This window comes from Lolium rigidum, chromosome 2 (genome assembly GCF_022539505.1).
Source record: "Lolium rigidum isolate FL_2022 chromosome 2, APGP_CSIRO_Lrig_0.1, whole genome shotgun sequence".
NCBI lineage: Eukaryota > Viridiplantae > Streptophyta > Magnoliopsida > Poales > Poaceae > Lolium > Lolium rigidum.
Genome location: NC_061509.1, coordinates 225589595 through 225609928, shown reverse-complemented (window position 1 = coordinate 225609928; position 20334 = coordinate 225589595). Strand labels below are relative to the sequence as shown.

The window sequence follows — 20334 nt, the reverse complement described above, 5'->3', positions numbered from 1 at the left end:
GGTGATGTAGAGACCTCCGGGAGATGATTCCCCTCTCCGGCAGGGTGCCGGAGGCGTTTTCCTGAATCCCCCGAGATGGGATTGGCGGCGGCGGCGTCTCTGTAAGGTTTTCCATATCGTGGCTCTCGGTACTCGGGGGTTTTCGCGACGAAGGCTTTAAGTAGGCGGAAGGGCGGAGTTGGAGGGCCGACGAGGGGCCCACCCCATAGGGCGGCGCGGGCCCCACCCTGGCCGCGCGGCCCTATGGTGGCGGCGCCTCGTCGCCCCACTTCGTTTCCCTTTCGGTCTTCTGGAAGCTTCGTGGAAAAATAAGACCCTGGGCGTTGATTTCGTCCAATTCCGAGAATATTTCCTTTGTAGGATTTCTGAAACCAAAAATAGCAGAAAACAGCAACTGGCTCTTCGGCATCTCGTCAATAGGTTAGTGCCGGAAAATGCATAATAATGACATAAAGTGTGTATAAAACATGTGAGTATCATCATAAAAGTAGCATGGAACATAAGAAATTATAGATACGTTTGAGACGTATCATGGTGGTGGAGAACTCCGGCAGGGCTTCGCCTAAGCACTACTAGAGGTGTATGAGGAGGAGGGGCGGCTAGGGTTTGGGGAGAGGGGGGCGCCGGACTTGGTGCCTCTAAGGGGTGCGTCCAAGGTGTGTTTTGTGTGGCCGGCCCCCTCCCTTTGTTCCTCATTATATAGGTGGAACCCCCAAGGGTTTACCCAAAGTCTTCGAATAAGACCCCAATTTAAAAACTGTCATATGGACGAATCCTACTTGGGGTGGGACTCTCCCCTTTCCCTTTGGTGGGGTGGCCGGCCCCCTTAGGTGGAGTCCACCTGGGACTCCCCCTCCCTTTGGCTGGCCGGTCAAGCTTGGTGGAGTCCCTCCGGGACTCCACCTACCATGGTGATTTTTTCCGGACTTTTCTAGAACCTTCTAGAACCTTCCATAAATACACCGGATCATTTTCAAACTTAGAAAATGACTTCCTATATATGAATCTTATTCTCCGGACCATTCCGGACCTCCTCGTGATGTCTCGGATCCCATCCGAGACTCCGAACAAAACTTCGAACTCCATTCCATATTCCATATCTACTTAAAACAACATCAAACCTTAAGTGTGTCACCCTACGGTTCGTGAACTATGCAGACATGGTTGAGACTCTTCTCCGACTAATAACCAATAGCGGGATCTGGAGATCCATAATGGCTCCCACATATTCAACGATAACTTAGTGATCGATTGAACCATCTACACACGATACCGATTCCCTTTGTCTCGCGATATTTTACTTGTCCGAGGTTTGATCATCGGTATCTCCATACCTTGTTCAACCTCGTCTCCGACAAGTACTCTTTACTCGTACCGTGGCATATCATCTCTTGTGACCAAGTCACATGCTTGCAAGCTAATTAGACGACATTCCACCGAGAGGGCCCAGAGTATATTTATCCGTCATCGGGATGGACAATATCCCACTCTTGATCCATATGCCTCAACTCATACTTTCCGAATACTTAATCCCACCTTTATAACCACCCATTTACGCAGTGGCGTTTGATGTAATCAAAGTATCCTTCCGGTATAAGTGATTTACATGATCTTATGGTCGAAGGACTAGGTAACTATGTATCGAAAGCTTATAGCAATTAAACTTAATGACGTGATCTTGTGCTACGCTTAATTGCGTGTGTCCATTACATCATTCATCTAATGACATAACCTTGTTATTAATAACATCCAAAGTTCATGATCATGAAACTATGATCATCTATTAATCAACAAGCTAGTTATACAAGAGACTTACTAGGGACTCTTTGTTGTTCACATAACACACATGTATCAATGTTTCGGTTAATACAATTATAACATGGTATGCAAACATTTACCATAAACACAAAGATATATAATAACCACTTTATTATTGCCTCTTGGGCATATCTCCAACAGGTGGATCGCCGGATGCAATGATATTGAAGGTTGGAACTGCATTGGAACTGCCAGGGGGCGAAAGCTCCTCGGGTAGTTTGTGTGCTTTTTTTAACAAGGATATATATGAACATTAGAGCTCATAGTACAACATATCTCGGCGATAAAGCGTCGAGCGGCGATCAAAGGTGCCTAAACGCACAATATGAAAGAAAGATGATCTAAACACATGTAGTTGATACCAAAGAATGCCTATGAAACCAAACAACGGTCGTTCATCCACCGACAAAACGGACTCGATATTGCTGCATCTGCAATCTTCAAGGGCCTTCATTGTACTCCATACCGGTTGATGCCCTGCAGGTGGCTCTCCCGGCAGTCTATCTGGCGTATGCACTTGAGGCTGAGTAGAATTGAGCTATAGATTTCGAGGAACCATCACCTAGCTCAATCTCAGTAGGCCCCCGCCGTTGAATCTGAGGATCAACGACAGAGGTGTTGTCATCCATTTCTGGTGACACAACCCAAACAGCGGAAGGATAGCATCTTCTACACGCTGATCATCTGCTTGCCAAAACATTATGCCTTTTGAACTCAAGAAAATATCCTGCACCCGTATAGGATTGCCAGAGTTGATAGCCTTGCAAGAAGAGAGGGAAATGCAAGATCTGTGTTGCCCACCAATATCCTTTGTTGTGTGTGAGCATAACTGATATCTAAATTCTTTGGCTATTATATTAGCCTGGCTCCATAAGCTCACTCTATGAATACTATTCCAATTCTGATATTTCAAACCCAGGGCAGCAAGATTCTTTGGTCGGGAGAAAGGATTCAGTATCTCCAAAGGAAAAATATAGTAAAAGCTTAACTTAATATACCAATAGTTGGAGATCAACAGTAGACTGGTGGTGACTTCAGGTGACAAATCGATAAGAAGCTCAGAGCCATTGCTACCCCACCCAAAGGCCTCCGACCAAAAGACCATATTTTGGGAAAAATCATCTTCATCCTCACACTGGCACGCATTCACATCAAAATTGAGTTGAAAAACAACGATTAGGAAAAGAATCCCTATTCCTCATGTGCAGATTCCAAACCTGCAGCACCATGCTCACTTTTAAGAACTTGCGCTTTGGCTGCCCGTGGACAAGCAAGCCACCTTGAAATTGATGAGGGAGATGATGAATGGTGCATTCCGACACTTGATTCCATGATAAACCAGAAGGTGCACAAAATTTCCTTGACATGGGCTTGAATACGAATAGCTTCAACACGCACGCTGGCATGCAAGAAGACTGTCAGACCCCTGCACACACCTGGAGCTCTCTTAGCTTGTTGAGGAAGAAGATGAGGTCCTGCCCGGCTAGCTGCCGCTCTAGAAGCAGCCGAGAACCCATCTGTTGCACCTCCATGAGGATCTTCAGGCAAGCCCAGATTGAATGATCCACAATAGAAAAGCCACTTTATTGAAAGAAAGGGAAAGGGGGTGTCGTGGATCAGCATCAGGCCAAGAGGTGTTGGCATAAGAACCACCGCGAACCCACCTCCATCCCTCCGCCTCACAGCCATCAAGAACTTGAGGAAGAGGATATCGAAGAAAGACTGATGTGGATCCAGATCCAGATCCAGCCGCCTTTTTATTTGCCTGGGGTTACCTAAGAAGGAGAAAACCTAAAAGTACAACAGGCCAAACCCCCCTCCCTCGCCGCCGGCCACCATGGACGCCGGAGGAGGAGGGGAGGCCGACGATGGAACTGTGAATAGTGTCAAGGAAGGAGAAGAGCACACGGGTTAGTCGCCACACAGGGCAGTCTTACCGAATCTAGTTTGTGTGCTTATGGATGTCCATAAGCAAACAAAGCCAGATGTGTTTTTCCTTGTGTAAAACACATTTATCAAAAGTTATGGCACAAAAAATAATGAAGCGGTGTGGTTATGATCAATATATAGGCATATATCTTAGAGATCCTCAACTACCATACATGTGCGTGCGGTTAATTAGGGATATAAGTTTTCTAACATACATTCCCCCTTAATCTCAATAATTTCGGAGCACGTACTGATCAGGTTGCTCTTCCACTGTGCCATGTAGAATGCCCGTAAGAAATATTGATGCAAGTTATGATCGATATATAAAGAGAAGAACCCAGACGGGTCAATCATCGGCCAAAATTACCTCCTCTGCGTGAGAAATCTCAACAACTTTGGTCTATCTGAATTGGATCTCTGCTGAGGCGTTGGCCCTTCGTCGTGTTGTTATTTTGGCTAAAGAGGAAAGGTTTGATCGAGTGGTTTTTGCATCGGACTGCTTATCGTTGGTGCAACGTCTATCCTCCTCTACAAAAGATAGGTCCGGTGTTGGTATTTTGGTGGCTGATATCAAGGTTTTGGTGCAGCACTTCTTGTCGGCATCTTTCTGCCATGTGAAGAGAAATCTGAATGAGGCGGTGCATATCTTAGCTAAGTTAAGTTTGTTAGCTGATTATGCTTGTGCTTTCCAACGCCTCTTTTTTCGAAAAAAAAAAACAACTTTAGTCTATACATCGATAGATCGATCAAGTTGGGGATAGCGTAATTTCAACAAACTACGCCCACGAGCGGATCGTATCGGATCGGATCGTGAAAGCTTCCGTCTCCGATCTAGCCTGATGCGTGATACGCATACGGTTTCGAACTGATACCACGTCTATATGCAATATGCATAATACACGGTGGTAGGTCGTTTGAGAGTCGATCTTATATGCAAGCTAGAGTACCTGTTTCGATTTCGTCCTGAGCGCTTCCAGCCACCAGCATCATCGATCGATGACTCGCCGTTGCCCATGGAAGAAGGGACGGCCGGCCGCCACGCCCACGCCGACGCCGCCTCCGGCGTCGTCGTTCGTCCGGGGCGAGCACGAGTTCCGCGTCGTCGGCTACAGCACGGCCGGCGAGACCCACTACTCCATCCTCTCCGGCGCCTTCCAGGTCGGCGGCCACACCTGGGCCCTCGACTGCAGCTTCGACACAGAAGGGCACCTCGCCTCCGTCTTCCTCGAGCTACACTACACCACGGTACAAATATGGGGGCACTTATCTTAGGGGCATTTGTTAAAGTGCGGGTAATAGTAGTCAATTTGGGGCACTTTCAAGAAATGCCTCTAAATATATACCTTTTGTGGCACTTCTCTAAATGCCCCAATAGATATATACCTTTTGTGGCACTTTTTCTAGTGCCCCAATAGATATATACCTTTTGGGGCACTTCTAAGTGCCTCAATTTATCATTAGTACATATAACATCATATACAACCTATAATTAAACACAAATAAACAAAATAGTCCATATTATGCGTACTAACATTGCAATCTGACTCAAAAAATTCAAATTTACAAAAAAATTAAACAAAAATTTGAAAAATTGTTCAATCTATTTTTTTTCAAGTTTGAAAACTTATTGGTTGTGGATTTTCAGTTTGACGGGGAGATATTTGTTCAGGACAGTAGATCCGCTCACATCTGGGAGACAGGGATGGAGGGTGATCTACGTCAAGTCGTACGTGGATGAAGAAGATCAGCAAGGAGTAGCCATTGCATGGATACGTGTGTGTGGTTTAGGTGCCCCACCGCGACGATCGCGTATCAATCGTAATATCCCCGCGCGCATCGATTCATCCATCCGTTGGAAATTGAGAGTGACTTAGAGAATCTCCAACAGACGCATCAAAGGCTTCCCCGGTAAAAAGTCGTCAGTATAGTGCTTCGACGTTGGAAACTTTCGTCCAACAAACACTCGAAAATAGTGCGCAGTAAAAAAGGCGCGGGCGATGCATCCTCAACCGTTGCTGAAAAGCCCTCCCGCCACGCGCCGCCCTCTCTCCTGCCACGCGCCACTTCCCCTTCCACGCGCACCATCGTCGCCGAGACCGCGCCGTCACCATGCCCCCCCGGTGCATCTCCTCCGGTTTCGTAGGCGTGCGCGCCCGCCGAGCGTCATGTTCTACGCGAAGATCTGCACCGGCGGCACTCGCCTCACCCTCGGCACCTTTGCCACCATGGAGCAGGCGGCGCACGCCTACGACGCGGCGGCATGGCGCCTCGGGCGCCACCTCCAGTAGCTCAATTTCATCGAGGCGACGGAAGCCGGCTGACGACCATCGACGAAACCGATGAATGTTGGGCGGATTTGGTCTTGATCGAGCCATCGGAGTCGTCGGGATCAGACTTCGACTTCTCCAATTTTTAAATGTATTGTATACGTTTAATTATCATTCTTGTCGTCATTTTAAAACCTATTTATGGTAGTATGTTTGATCTTATTTTTAATCATATGTATGCAAAACTTGTTTTTGACGCTGTAAAGCATTGTTTTCGCGCGTGTGGAAAAGCTAGAGATGCTCCCGCCTAAAAAAGCGAAAATTGGCGGATGCTCTTAGCCCCAATTTGGCAATATTTTTAGTCTGATCTACGGGTCCATTCGATCCGGCCCAATAGGCCCAACCCGCGTAGGGTTTAGCCGCAGTCAGCCCACGCCTCTCTATCACGCTCAGTCTCTCTCCCTGGTCACATTTGTGTATCTCTGTTCCATTCTCGCGCCCGCGATGTCGCCGGCTCGCCGCGGCCGTCGCCTGCCATGTTGGCGCCGCCGTTGCCTGCCATGCCGGTCACATCCGGAGGCATCCGACGCCGCTGCGCACCCGGTAATCTTCGCCGCCATCCATCTTCCAGTTCCGCACCGCCTCGGTGCTTGCCCGCGCCCTCGCGCGCAACTCTCTAACCCTAGCTCTGCCCCTTGCTTCGGCCTTCGCCGGCCGCTACGGGCACCGCCTCCTGCCGGCGTGGCTCCTACACGGGCCCTCGTCGCGCAGACGCCGACCTTCTCCCACTCGCGGCCCCGCGGCTAACCCTAGCCGCATCGGCTCGGGCTCGACGGCGCGGTTCCGCGCACCAACGCCTCTGGCCTTCTCGATGCCCCACGATTCCTATCAGTCGGGTTCTCAAGACCAACGACTGCCGCGCGTTCCATGTCGACACCCTTGCCCTGGTAATCAATCTAGTCCTGCTACTTGCTTCTGCTACCAGTATTTGCCTGTCTCTCTCCTGGGATTTGCGCCTGAGAGGTGCTCGATGAATTGAAATGCTGAGATGCGTGTGCGCCGGTGATTGCAGGTGAGGAATCTGGAGTCGCAGGGCGTCTCTAGGGCCGAGATGTAGAAGGTGACGCCTATCTCCTCTGGACTCTGTTCATGGTTGGTGTTGGATAGGTTACTTATTTGTTTCCTGATTCTACTTTGCCATGTGCAGAGTGAGATGCTGCAGGAGGCCAACATCTCCAAGTTGAAGTCACAAGTGCAAAGTTCACAGGTATTTGTTGGAACTTGGAAGCAAACTCTATGGTATTGGATATGTTGATTAGTAGTTTTGAAATCCGACATGAGATCTATGTCCCGTTCCTCCATGTAATGTGTCATCTCTGTCCCCTTCTTAATTTTTCACATGCACTACATAATATCAAGGAGGGAGTAGCTACTAGCTAGTAGCTCTGTCTGGTAGTGATGTAGTCTCTGGTGAAGCGACATGTGTGGACGGCAGTCTGCACCAATATGCGCACTAGCTATGTTCAATGTTCTTTGCTTTACAGGACATACTAGAAACCAAATGGCACCCTTTTCTTAAGCACTGTTCAGTTTGTTAAGCACCCTTTTTCTTATCTCATTCTGACATGGTGACATTTAGATGAATATTGATGTCGCTGTTGTACCCGAGGGACTACCGCTGGCTGTAACACTTATTTCTGAAGACATCCTACGTCTACGGTCAGGTAGTTCCTCGGCTCTCCGTGCTCGCGCTCATGCTCCATGATCTGGTGTCGGTGGTCTGGCTATTGAGCCACATTTAGGTTTAGAGTCAGGACTATGGTGGTGATCTCCTGGATATGTGGTAGGTTGTGGTGTTGCTTGTGAGCTCAGGACTATGATGATATGATGTTGGTTTACTTGTGCTAGCTAGATAGGTCCTGGTTAGGTGCAGTAGATACATCCCATATAAGTTGGCAATTAAGTGTGGTGTTTCATTTTATTTTAATTCAAACATCCTTAAGTCAAGGATATCTTACCTACTGTTTTCATTCGCATTCTAATTCAATGGTGGATCTCATGTTTCATTTAATTACAAACTCAGATATATATTTGGTGGTAGAATAAAATATCTGATTTTGGGACTCTTAGCTAGGCCTTGACCATGCGTTGTCAGGTTAATTCATGACTGTGCCTCTAGCTGTTGAACAATCTGATTTTTATAGTTTCACAAAAGTTTTGGATCTCAATTTCTATTATTGTTGAAAAGTATGATTCTGCAAGAGAACAATTCAGAAGTAGAAGTAGGAAACTTAAACAGAACATACTCTTCTGATATAATTGGAAGTAGAAGTATAAAACCCAAACCAAACATACTCTTATGGGTATGTTATCCTATAAATATTTCTTGCACGGATGTCCTTAGTACCTGAAGTGTGCTTGCCATGTAAGTACATTTGCCACATAATGAGTCACCATCTGCAGGTTTTGAGCGTGCAATCCAATGCTATACTATTCATGCGCTCTCGTTAGCTTGCGGTGAAGTTCCCAGTTTCTAGATGCAAAATATGTATCCTTATTAATTAACTATGGAAGTGCTCCAGGCTGCATATATTGTTGCTTTGTTATTTAACTAGATTCTTTTTTTGCGTAGTTATTTAACTAGATTCTCAAGTCTGCATATATTGCTGTTCAAATTTGGGTTAGGTTGGCTTATTAACCATTCAGCACTTTCTGTAGAGTTGTTAAAACATGGGAGGTTGTTGAAATGTACTGCTTTAACATGGGAGTATATATCTTTGTTTTCCTTGTACTGCTTTATAAATTCACATCAGGCATCTCTCTTGAAGGTGTGTAGTTGAGCTCGTCTGTTAAATAATCACAAGGTAAGTCAACTAGATCACTACACTGACTAGTTTTAACTAAGTTCGTGAATGCTATTGTCATACAAAGTCTTTACCTGATTGTGCCTTTTTAAGCTAGACCTAACTGTATTACACACTTGCATTTCCAAGGAGCTTCTAATGGACAGAACATGACAGGAAATGACAGAAAATGACTTGGCAGGGATGCAGCCAGTAATGACTACGGCCATTTTCTGAAACTATCAAGTAAGAGTACAACCTGACTTGTCCAATTTGCTTAAGTTGGTGCTACTCATCTGAACCCAAAGCATTGGCACTAGCAGCATGCTATATCAATCAAGCATCTTAAAGGTGTAAATCTGTTTCTTGTTCATTATGGATACATGCATTTCAGTTCGGGTTAACTGTTACAACTTACAAGTATGGAAAGTGGAAGTTTACATCGTGGATAAATGTATATGAACTTGCAGGCTGCTTTATCGAAGCAAGACATACCTGCTCACCTTGGGATTGAAGAGAGTCTGAAGCAGACGAGGTCGAGCTCGCAGTCGTTGATGTACTGCGGCACAAGCGGAGCAGGCCAGGGCAGACGGCGGCGTGATGCAGGTGGAGAAGGCGCCTGTGGAGCTCTATGCGAGGGGAGCAGGCCAGCCGGCTGCAGCCCTCCGACAGTGAGCATGCTGAGCTGTGTGTGCACCCGGAGCTGCCCGTGCATGCCAGGCTTGCTTCGATTAATTGTGGGTGGAACCGGATGACGGAGGTAGACGATAGGTTGTTTTGAATTTTGAATTTTGAATTGAAGGCTAAGTCGTAGAAAAATGTAATTTATGTGCCCTTTTCTGCAAAAAAGAATGTGCAGTACTAGTCTGGGGAAGGTTATTTCCGGATGGAGGGAGCATAATGTTTTGATGACTTGATGTTGTGATATGTGAAATGGTAATTTCAGATTTTGTGCATGTATTCTATATATTGGGATCCTTTCTCAGATTGCCTCTAATTGGCTTTAGTGGCACTTGTCAAAGTGCCCCTAATTGCAATTAGTGGCACATTGAGAAGTGCCCCTAATTGGCTTTAGTGGCACTTGTCAAAGTGCCTCTAAATGGCGTTTGGGGCACTTGTCATAGTGCCCTTTATTGAATTTAGTGGCACTTTGAGAAGTGCCCCTAATTAGCTTTTGGGGCATTTGTTAAAATGCCTCTAATTCGTTTTAGTGGCACTTTAAGAAGTGCCTCAAGGTAGTGCCCCAAATACCTTTAGAGACGCAGGTAAAGGTGGCACATTAAAAAGTGCCCCAGTAGCTAATTAGAGGCACTTTGTTCCTAATCTGTGGCACTTTGAAATGCCCCTAATATTTGACCGTGATGTAGTGGCTGCTCACGCCTTACATCACCCAGGACTTCGTCGTTGCCAAGGCCGGCCTTAGGATCGAGGACCCCCTCGGCCGGCTCCCGGCCGCCGAGTGGCACAACGAGGAAGCGCACACCTTCACCATCTGGTCCGGCGAGGACGGCCACTTGTCCCAGACCGGCAGCAGGAGCTGGAAGTTATCGGTGCCGGACGAGTTCCGTGGCAATGAGAGCCGCTATGTACAGGACGACCGGCTCACCATTGTCTGCACCCTCGATGTCCTCCATGGGGAGGAGGATAACTCTACCATCGCTGACGATGTCCAGAAGCTTCTTTTTCTTCCGTCTGAGCCGGAGTTAAAGTCAGAGTCCGACAGGAGCAGGCATACATGCATGTTGCCCGACGTGACGTTCGTGGTGGAGCAGACCGAGATCCAGGCGCACAGGCTCGTGCTCGCCATGCGGTCGCCTGTGTTTGCCGCCGAGCTCATGGGCGACATGAGAGAGAGCACCACGCGCCGTGTCAGGGTCGACGACATGCGCGCGTCTACCTTCAGGGCCATGATCCGCTTCATCTACACCGACAGGCTTCCCATCAAGGCAAAGACGGACGATAGGGAAGCATCGGGAAGCCAGCGTGCTTGCAAAGACAGGTGTGCAGCGAAGCGTCGCGTGGCCATGGCGTGCGACCTGCTCGCGGCCGCGGATCGCTACGACCTGGAGAAGCTCAGGCTCATGTGCGAAGAGGTATTGTATGAAAGCATGGATGTCGCTTCTGTGCTGCCGACCTTGTTGGTGGCACATGGTCGGTACAACTGTCGGCAACTGGAGGCCTCTTGCATTGAGTACCTGGCGTCCGAGGCGGCTGTCAGAGCAACAGATGAGTACAAGCAGCTGGAAGAGAGCTGCAAATCCTTGGTAGTCGAGGCCATGAACAAAGTAGGCACGCGTAAATTAGCCGGCAGCTCCTCATCCTTGGATATCGCCAGCAACCCCCGACGGGCAAAGAAGATGAGCGTTTCAACTTATAACACGTCGAAGGTGGTGAGCGGCACACACGAGATGAGGATTCCCAACTTTAGTAGCCAACATGGTGTTGGTAGAACAATATACTCCAACACTTTCCAGATAGACGGTTGTGACTGGAAGCTAGTGGTAGACCCAGGATTACGGACTGAAGGGCGTATCTGCGTGTTCGCTCACCTGTTAACTGATCCGGGAATTGCCGGTGTCAGGGCGTATGTCTGTTTCAGAATGAGTGACCCTAACGGCAAATCTGCGCCAACTCAAGGAGAACTTCAAACCATATTTACAAGGAAAGCACCGTCAAAGGGGTATAATTTCACGGACACGAAATACGCAGAGCAGCATTACCTAGCACATGATGGCTCTCTAACCTTACACTGCAACATTATAGTCACCAACAAGACCTGCTGCGTTGCTACTGGTACCGCCTCATCCGGCGTCGGAGACATGACGCTTGCGCCGACACCCGACATTGCTCGGCACCTCGAGGAGCTGCTAGCGAGCCAGAAGGGCTCGGACGTTACATTCCTTGTCGAAAACAGAGAGATTCGCGCGCACAAGCTCCTGATCGCCGCAAGGTCTCCCGTCCTATACGAGATGGTTGTGGGGGTGGCCAACATGGAAGCCGTCGTACCGGTGGACGATATGAAGTCTGCGGTCTTTGAAGCCGTGCTGCACTTCATCTACACCGGCGAGCTTCCTCCTATGGAAGACTTGGCACTTATTTCCACTAGCAGCAGCGCCGAGGATATATCCTTTGATATGCAAGAGCTAGCCCTTGCTGGTAGTTTCGCCGTGGACGGCGGCGTGTTGATTGTTGGAGACATAATGGCCGCGGCGTGCAGGTTCAGTCTGGACACGATGAAGGCCAAATGCGAGACCTTGCTAGCGGAGTCCATCAAGAAAGAGAGCGCACGGAGCACGCTAAGGCTGGCACGCCATCACGGCTGCTCCAAGCTCGAGGATTACTGCGACCAGTTCGTCTCGTCGCCATATGTGGCTCATTACAGAGCACGGGCTGAACGCGATATGCTAGAAAGGATCTACTCTTCTTATTCACGTCAAAAAAATTCTGGGCTGTAGACAAATTGTTTTTATTCTCCTTAACAGTTAGTACTACTGATCGATGTGCAGTAGTGGTGGTTCAAAGGTGCAATTTAACTATGTCTGATGTCTGAGCAGGCTAATAAGCCAATTCGATTACGGGGCACTGAAGTGAAGATAGAAGACAACTTCCAGGAAGCAGCAGCAGCAGCCTCCAGTCCTCGGCTTTTGGGGAAGGCGGTGGCTCCTGTCCTCCTCCGGCGTCCTGTGGCGGCGGCGGTTGGTCTCGGGCCTGGATTTGGTGACATGGAGATTTCGAAGGGACCCGTTTGTACTTTTTCTTTTTTCAGGGGTCTCTCTGCTTGTGTTCTGGTGCACCTATATCTTCTCGAGCTTTCTCGAGATTTCTGCGTTTGTATACCTGGTGAATGCAGTAATCTTCAAAAAAAAGGATAAACCAAAAACACAGCTAGAGACGCCTAGACCACAACACGACACCGAGAAGACACCTAAGGCAGCGAGGTTGAGGAGAAGGCAGGCGGGAACGCGCCGACGTCTGCTCCGACCGAACAACTAGACCCAAGCTCCACCGTCTTCACCTCTAGAAAGGATTCCCAGTCCCTCGCCCCAGATCGAAGGGCGTCGAACCATCAGAAGGCAAAGCAGTTCCCCCTAGAACACGGTGGAACTAAGGTAGCTAGGCTGCCGGGGGAGAATCCAACAAAAACATCCAGAAAGCTTCACTGAGACCACCACCACCATAGGCACCACCGCAACACCGTACCCAAACTGATGGGCGAAGACGCATCAAGGAAGAAATGACGGAAGGTATGCCACCAACCCATGTTGCTGAACAAGACCACCAAAATGTAAATGCGTAAACCACACGCCATTGTTGCCGTAGAGGGCCGTAGAGGGGAACCCTTTCCCCTCTCGCCCAAGCGAGGGCATCGACCAACAAGCAATGGCCTTTCCACAGCCAGACACCAGAACAAGGACTTGTCAGACGACACGGGCGAGGACAACGCCGAGCAAGAAAAGTCGCCATGGACACCACCATACACACCCGCAAGACCCGCACCTCTGCGGGTTCCCCAGATGACACCTCCAAGAAGTGGAACGACACCTCAACGCCACCGCCATCCGCACGGAGAACTAGAGCTTTCACCCAGTTAGAGGAGGGATTATCCAGGGTGGTACCTCAACGAGGCCTTCAGGAAGGGGGACGGCGCCAAAGGCGTCGTCCTCGTCGTGGCCAGCCAAGCTGACCAAGGGTTCCCCAGCACCACACACCAGCACCAACCCACTCGCCGAGGCACCCGGATCCGGCGACCGGAGACCACCACGATCCGGGATAGGCAGGGGTGCACAGAATAGGTAGGAGAAGGCTTCTTCGTCAGATCTGGAGCAAGGACCAGCCATTGCACCGCGACCAACGGCCGCCGTCTCCACGTCGCCCGCGTGGCCGAGGAAGACGGATAGCACCAACCACAGACGCCCCCTAATGCAGGGCTGGCGCCGTCCACCCACCCAGGGCCGCCGCCCTAGCTACCCGAGCCCCCACCGCAGAAGACCACCATCAGACGCCTCCCAAGCCCAGTAGGAGGAGCCCACCGAGCTACGCAGCAACGGCGACAGAGATCCCGGTGCAGAGTTCCTCTAGCTAGTAACCGCGCGGGGGCCAAGGGCCCAGATCCCCGCCGCCCCTTCACCGGAACCACTTGCTTTGCCGGTGGCGCCTCCGAAGACGGCGAGGAGGAGGGGGAGAGGGAGGGGGCGAGCGGCATCAGGTTAGGGTTCGCCCTCCCGGTCACCTGGAGGGGGCGACACGAGAGAGCGGAATGTCTTCTAAAAGATCAATTGCAATGAGTTGGCCATAATGGCATACCTGTTAAGACTGATAGTAAGCTCCGCAGTCAAGAAGCAATTAGAATGTGTCAACTGTCAAATAAAGAAGTCAATAAGCAGAAAATGGAAAAGGAATGGCCCTATGCATGGGAGATGCTTGTGGCTAAGCTTGGGAAAATAGCTAAATGCATTACATACTTAATAATATAATACTACTTTTAATTTGCGCACAAAACATCTGCTGCTTTTGAGATGAAAAAACAACATTAAACTGGTGATGTTGTACCTTTTCTGAGGCTCGTATCCAGCAATGTTCTCCCACATGACAGTACCATCCACCGGAACACTAGAGGTTTCGTCAAACCCATAGACCCTAACACCCATAGCCTCTAAATCAGATACAATTTTTTCTATAGAGGGTGCATACTTAGATCTCTGACCACTTCCTTTGGTTGATGTTTTCCCTGATGATGCCTTAACATCTTTCTGTCCAGCTAATTTTAATGCACTAACCAAACCTTCAAGTTCTTTCAAACTAAAACTGCCAGGCTTGATGAATTCAATTTCCTGAGAGTACACACAATGATCAGAAATTGCACAAATTCTTATATAATGACAAAAGGGTAGCTGAAATTGATTTCACAGACTTCATGAAGTATACATACAGAAGGACTAAGAGCATATTTAGTTCCAACAAGTGGCTCAAATATCAAAACACAAAGAGATCTTCATTGTTATCTCCAATGCTTTCCATCGTTTTGGGAGGACGCGCAGCTGCACTGGAACAGAAATTATTAATTAAAACATAAAAAAGATCTGGGTACGTGGCAATGCCCAGATTTATGACAATGACAAAAAAATCACCAGGAAAATTGCAGGGAAGAAGATTATACAAAAACCCTTAATGCTGCACTTTTCACAACTAAAGGTACAAGGTTTGGTATCTATCTAATATGGCGAGAAGACATATAGGACAATGTGGACGGAGAGGTCGAGGGTTTGGATGGATACCAGTAACTGTCATCAAAGAGTTCAAGAGTCAATGTATCTTTTTTCTATGATTCCGCTTCAGCTGATTAAAAAATATACTACAGTATCACTACAAGAAAAGTTGCCATGACCGACGAAGTTGAAGTCGCGCCGTGGTTGCTGGTGTACCATGGCCGACGATTTTGGTCCCTCCGTGGTGCATGTCAAAACTTTTTTCTTCTCGTTTTTGAGGCCACCTAGCCCGACGAAAGCGGCCAAAACGTCGCGTATGGTGGCCCGGGACGTGGTGCATCGCGAATTCTCGGGTTCGCCGGCCGAGTCAACGCAAATCCGCACCGCCGAGGGATGTAGGGCCCGGATGGCAGCCTCTCCGGCATTGTTTTTTTCTCGATCGCGCCATCTCGTTCAACGTTCTCCGATCGAGCCGTTTACGATGCAGGATCATGGGTCCCGCATGTCATCCTCTATGAACCAAAATTCTTTCTATTCTTGGATTTTTTTTGACCCCCTGATTTCTGGCTACTTCCTTTTTCTTTTGATCCCTTGCCGCCTTGGAAACGTTGAGACCGCTGCTGCTACATGGGACCCGCATGTCATCCTCTATGTGCAATCAACTTTCTTTTCTTGGAGTTTTTTTTGGCACCTCAAATTTGGTCACTTGCCTTTTTCTTTCGATCCCCTGCCGCCTCTCAAACGGTGATACCGCTGCTGCTAAATGGGACCCGCATGTCATCCTCTATGTACTATAAAACTTTCTTTTCTTGGAGTTTTTTTTTGGCACCTCAAATTTGGTCACTTGCCTTTTTCTTTCGATCCCCTGCCACCTCTCAAACGGTGATACCGCTGCTGCTAAATCGGACCCGCATGTCATCCTCTATGTACTATAAAACATGTCTACTTGTTTGCATAGGAATTGTGTAGGATTTGGTTCCTATGGGAAAATTTCCTATACATGTTGTTTGATTCATAGGAACATAGCCTATAGGAAAAATTCCTATAGGAATCTTGTAGTGTAATTCCTATAGGAAAAAAGCATTAGCTCATACCTCATGGAAAAATTCCTTTGCTACAATCAAACAAACTTCATCTTCCTATAGGATTCAAGTAGACATGTCATTCCAATCCTATACCTTTCCTATTCCTATGTTTTTCCTATCCTTCAAATCAAAGGAGCCCTCAACATGTGTTTTTCAATATCATGCATTACTGATCTGAACTTGACCACCTGATTGGGTTGCATGATTGTAATTTTGATTCTTCTCGAGAGTTACATACCCACATAAATCCTTCACTATAAACTAACACATGTAAATCCTGTGTTTAGGTCCTGCGATCATATTTCTTTTATAAGCTGTTCTTCCAAAGTTTATATGATAATAATGGAATACAAGTTTTTTTAAAACAAAAGGCTTTGGCCCAGCTTTAAATTAATAAAGCCACAGAACGACAGATACAGCTTACAGGCAACAAGCAAACCAATGATAAACCGAAGTCCGCTCCGCTTTCCCCTCCTACTCTTGCTACAGTACATCCAGAGGCGAAACCGGAGGCGACCGCATCCCTCCCGTCGAGCGCCGGCGAGGCCGGCGGTTCCCTTCCCCTTCCCTTGCTGCCACGGCAGCGGGAGGGTGGGGGAACCCCGGTCCTCTATTTCCGGCTTGTAGATAGGGTTAGGGTTAGATTTTCCAGAGGCGTTGTTGGAGTGGAGGAGTCAACGCCACGTCTGAATAAGGTGCTGAGGCTTCTCCCCCACCATGGCGTCCCTCGGGGCGGCATGACGAAGCCGGTGGCCTGGTCTTCTTGCCGCTCGTGCGCGATGGCAAGATCTGTGTGCCTCTGCTGGATGCGGTCCAGAGAGGACAATGTATGGTCGGGTTTGGCCGGCGAGACGATGGTGCCGTCGAAGCCCTGGCCTTTTGTGCTTCGGATCCGTCGTCGTCACGACAGAGCTCTCTCCAACTCTGCTCGTGGATCCGGGAGCCTTTGCAGGAGCTTCGTGGTCGGCGTTGGACTCGCCGGCGTCGGCGCTCGAGCGATCTGGTGCCCTGATGCATGGTTTACGGCCGGAGGTGGCAGATCCGGTGGTGCTTCGTCGATGACGTCGATTGAGGTCACTGGTTCTGTAGCCGAGCAAGCACGGGGAGTTCCCCGGTCGACGCTCCACAACGGATGTGCCTCGCCAGCTTCGGCGGGGACCTCAATTGACTCACAAAGCCAACGTATGGCGATGGTGCGACCTCGGCTTTTGGGGAAGGCGGTGGCTCCTGTCCTCCTCCGGCGTCCTGTGGCGGCGGCGGTTGGTCTCGGGCCTGGATTTGGTGACATGGAGATTTCGAAGGGACCCGTTTGTACTTTTTCTTTTTTCAGGGGTCTCTCTCGCTTGTGTTCCGGTGCACCTATATCTTCTCGAGCTTTCTCGAGATTTCTGCGTTTGTATACCCGGTGAATGCAGTAATCTTCAAAAAAAAGGATAAACCAAAAACACAGCTAGAGACGCCTAGACCACAACACGACACCGAGAAGACACCTAAGGCAGCGAGGTTGAGGAGAAGGCAGGCGGGAACGCGCCGACGTCTGCTCCAGCCGAACAACTAGACCCAAGCTCCACCGTCTTCACCTCTAGAAAGGATTCCCAGTCCCTCGCCCCAGATCGAAGGGCGTCGAACCATCAGAAGGCAAAGCAGTTCCCCCTAGAACACGGTGGAACTAAGGTAGCTAGGCTGCCGGGGAGAATCCAACAAAAACATCCGAAAAGCTTCACCGAGACCACCACCACCATAGGCACCACCGCAACACCGTACCCAAACCGATGGGCGAAGACGCATCAAGGAAGAAATGACGGAAGGTATGCCACCAACCCATGTTGCTCGAACAAGACCACCAAAATGTAAATGCGTAAACCACACGCCATTGTTGCCGTAGAGGGCCGTAGAGGGGAACCCTTCCCCTCTCGCCCAAGCGAGGGCATCGACCAACAAGCAATGGCCTTTCCACAGCCAGACACCAGAACAAGGACTTGTCAGACGACACGGGCGAGGACAACGCCGAGCAAGAAAAGTCGCCATGGACACCACCATACACACCTGCAAGACCTGCACCTCTGCGGGTTCCCCAGATGACACCTCCAAGAAGTGGAACGACACCTCAACGCCACCGCCATCCGCACGGAGAACTAGAGCTTTCACCCAGTTAGAGGAGGGATTATCCAGGGTGGTACCTCAACGAGGCCTTCAGGAAGGGGGACGGCGCCAAAGGCGTCGTCCTCGTCGTGGCCAGCCAAGCTGACCAAGGGTTCCCCAGCACCACACACCAGCACCAACCCACCTGCCGAGGCACCCAGATCCGGCGACCGGAGACCACCACGATCCGGGATAGGCAGGGGTGCACAGAATAGGTAGGAGAAGGCTTCTTCGTCAGATCTGGAGCAAGGACCAGCCATTGCACCGCGACCAACGGCCGCCGTCTCCACGTCGCCCGCGTGGCCGAGGAAGACGGATAGCACCAACCACAGACGCCCCCTAATGCAGGGCTGGCGCCGTCCACCCACCCGTGGCCGCCGCCCTAGCTACCCGAGCCCCCACCGCAGAAGACCACCATCAGACGCCTCCCAAGCCCAGTAGGAGGAGCCCACCGAGCTACGCAGCAACGGCGACAGAGATCCCGGTGCAGAGTTCCTCTAGCTAGTAACCGCGCGGGGGCCAAGGGCCCAGATCCCCGCCGCCCCTTCACCGGAACCACTTGCTTTGCCGGTGGCGCCTCCGAAGACGGCGAGGAGGAGGGGGAGAGGGAGGGGCGAGCGGCATCAGGTTAGGGTTCGCCCTCCCGGTCACCTGGAGGGGGCGACACGAGAGAGCGGAATGTCTTCTAAAAGATCAATTGCAATGAGTTGGCCATAATGGCATACCTGTTAAGACTGATAGTAAGCTCCGCAGTCAAGAAGCAATTAGAATGTGTCAACTGTCAAATAAAGAAGTCAATAAGCAGAAAATGGAAAAGGAATGGCCCTATGCATGGGAGATGCTTGTGGCTAAGCTTGGGAAAATAGCTAAATGCATTACATACTTAATAATATAATACTACTTTTAATTTGCGCACAAAACATCTGCTGCTTTTGAGATGAAAAAACAACATTAAACTGGTGATGTTGTACCTTTTCTGAGGCTCGTATCCAGCAATGTTCTCCCACATGACAGTACCATCCACCGGAACACTAGAGGTTTCGTCAAACCCATAGACCCTAACACCCATAGCCTCTAAATCAGATACAATTTTTTCTATAGAGGGTGCATACTTAGATCTCTGACCACTTCCTTTGGTTGATGTTTTCCCTGATGATGCCTTAACATCTTTCTGTCCAGCTAATTTTAATGCACTAACCAAACCTTCAAGTTCTTTCAAACTAAAACTGCCAGGCTTGATGAATTCAATTTCCTGAGAGTACACACAATGATCAGAAATTGCACAAATTCTTATATAATGACAAAAGGGTAGCTGAAATTGATTTCACAGACTTCATGAAGTATACATACAGAAGGACTAAGAGCATATTTAGTTCCAACAAGTGGCTCAAATATCAAAACACAAAGAGATCTTCATTGTTATCTCCAATGCTTTCCATCGTTTTGGGAGGACCGCGCAGCTGCACTGGAACAGAAATTATTAATTAAAACATAAAAAAGATCTGGGTACGTGGCAATGCCCAGATTTATGACAATGACAAAAAAATCACCAGGAAAATTGCAGGGAAGAAGATTATACAAAAACCCTTAATGCTGCACTTTTCACAACTAAAGGTACAAGGTTTGGTATCTATCTAATATGGCGAGAAGACATATAGGACAATGTGGACGGAGAGGTCGAGGGTTTGGATGGATACCAGTAACTGTCATCAAAGAGTTCAAGAGTCAATGTATCTTTTTTCTATGATTCCGCTTCAGCTGATTAAAAAATATACTACAGTATCACTACAAGAAAAGTTGCCATGACCGACGAAGTTGAAGTCGCGCCGTGGTTGCTGGTGTACCATGGCCGACGATTTTGGTCCCTCCGTGGTGCATGTCAAAACTTTTTCTTCTCGTTTTTGAGGCCACCTAGCCCGACGAAAGCGGCCAAAACGTCGCGTATGGTGGCCCGGGACGTGGTGCATCGCGAATTCTCGGGTTCGCCGGCCGAGTCAACGCAAATCCGCACCGCCGAGGGATGTAGGGCCCGGATGGCAGCCTC

The 20334-nt window shown here is 49.1% G+C and overlaps 1 protein-coding gene and 1 long non-coding RNA gene across 2 annotated transcripts in view; both read left to right on the top strand.

The window, feature by feature from the left end:
- Positions 1–4743: 4743 nt before the first annotated feature.
- The window catches only part of LOC124690611, a 54034-nt gene continuing 38443 nt past the window's right edge, over positions 4744–20334 (top strand). The window contains exons 1-4 of the mRNA XM_047223974.1: positions 4744–4965; positions 9399–9407; positions 10225–12225; positions 12412–12600. Coding sequence (XP_047079930.1) covers positions 4744–4965; positions 9399–9407; positions 10225–12225; positions 12412–12600 — 2421 coding nt within the window. The remainder of the gene's footprint in view (positions 4966–9398; positions 9408–10224; positions 12226–12411; positions 12601–20334) is intronic.
- LOC124688236 lies at positions 6918–7633 on the top strand. The gene is made up of 3 exons (XR_006998455.1): positions 6918–6961; positions 7087–7134; positions 7222–7633. It is a non-coding gene; the product is annotated as an uncharacterized LOC124688236 (long non-coding RNA).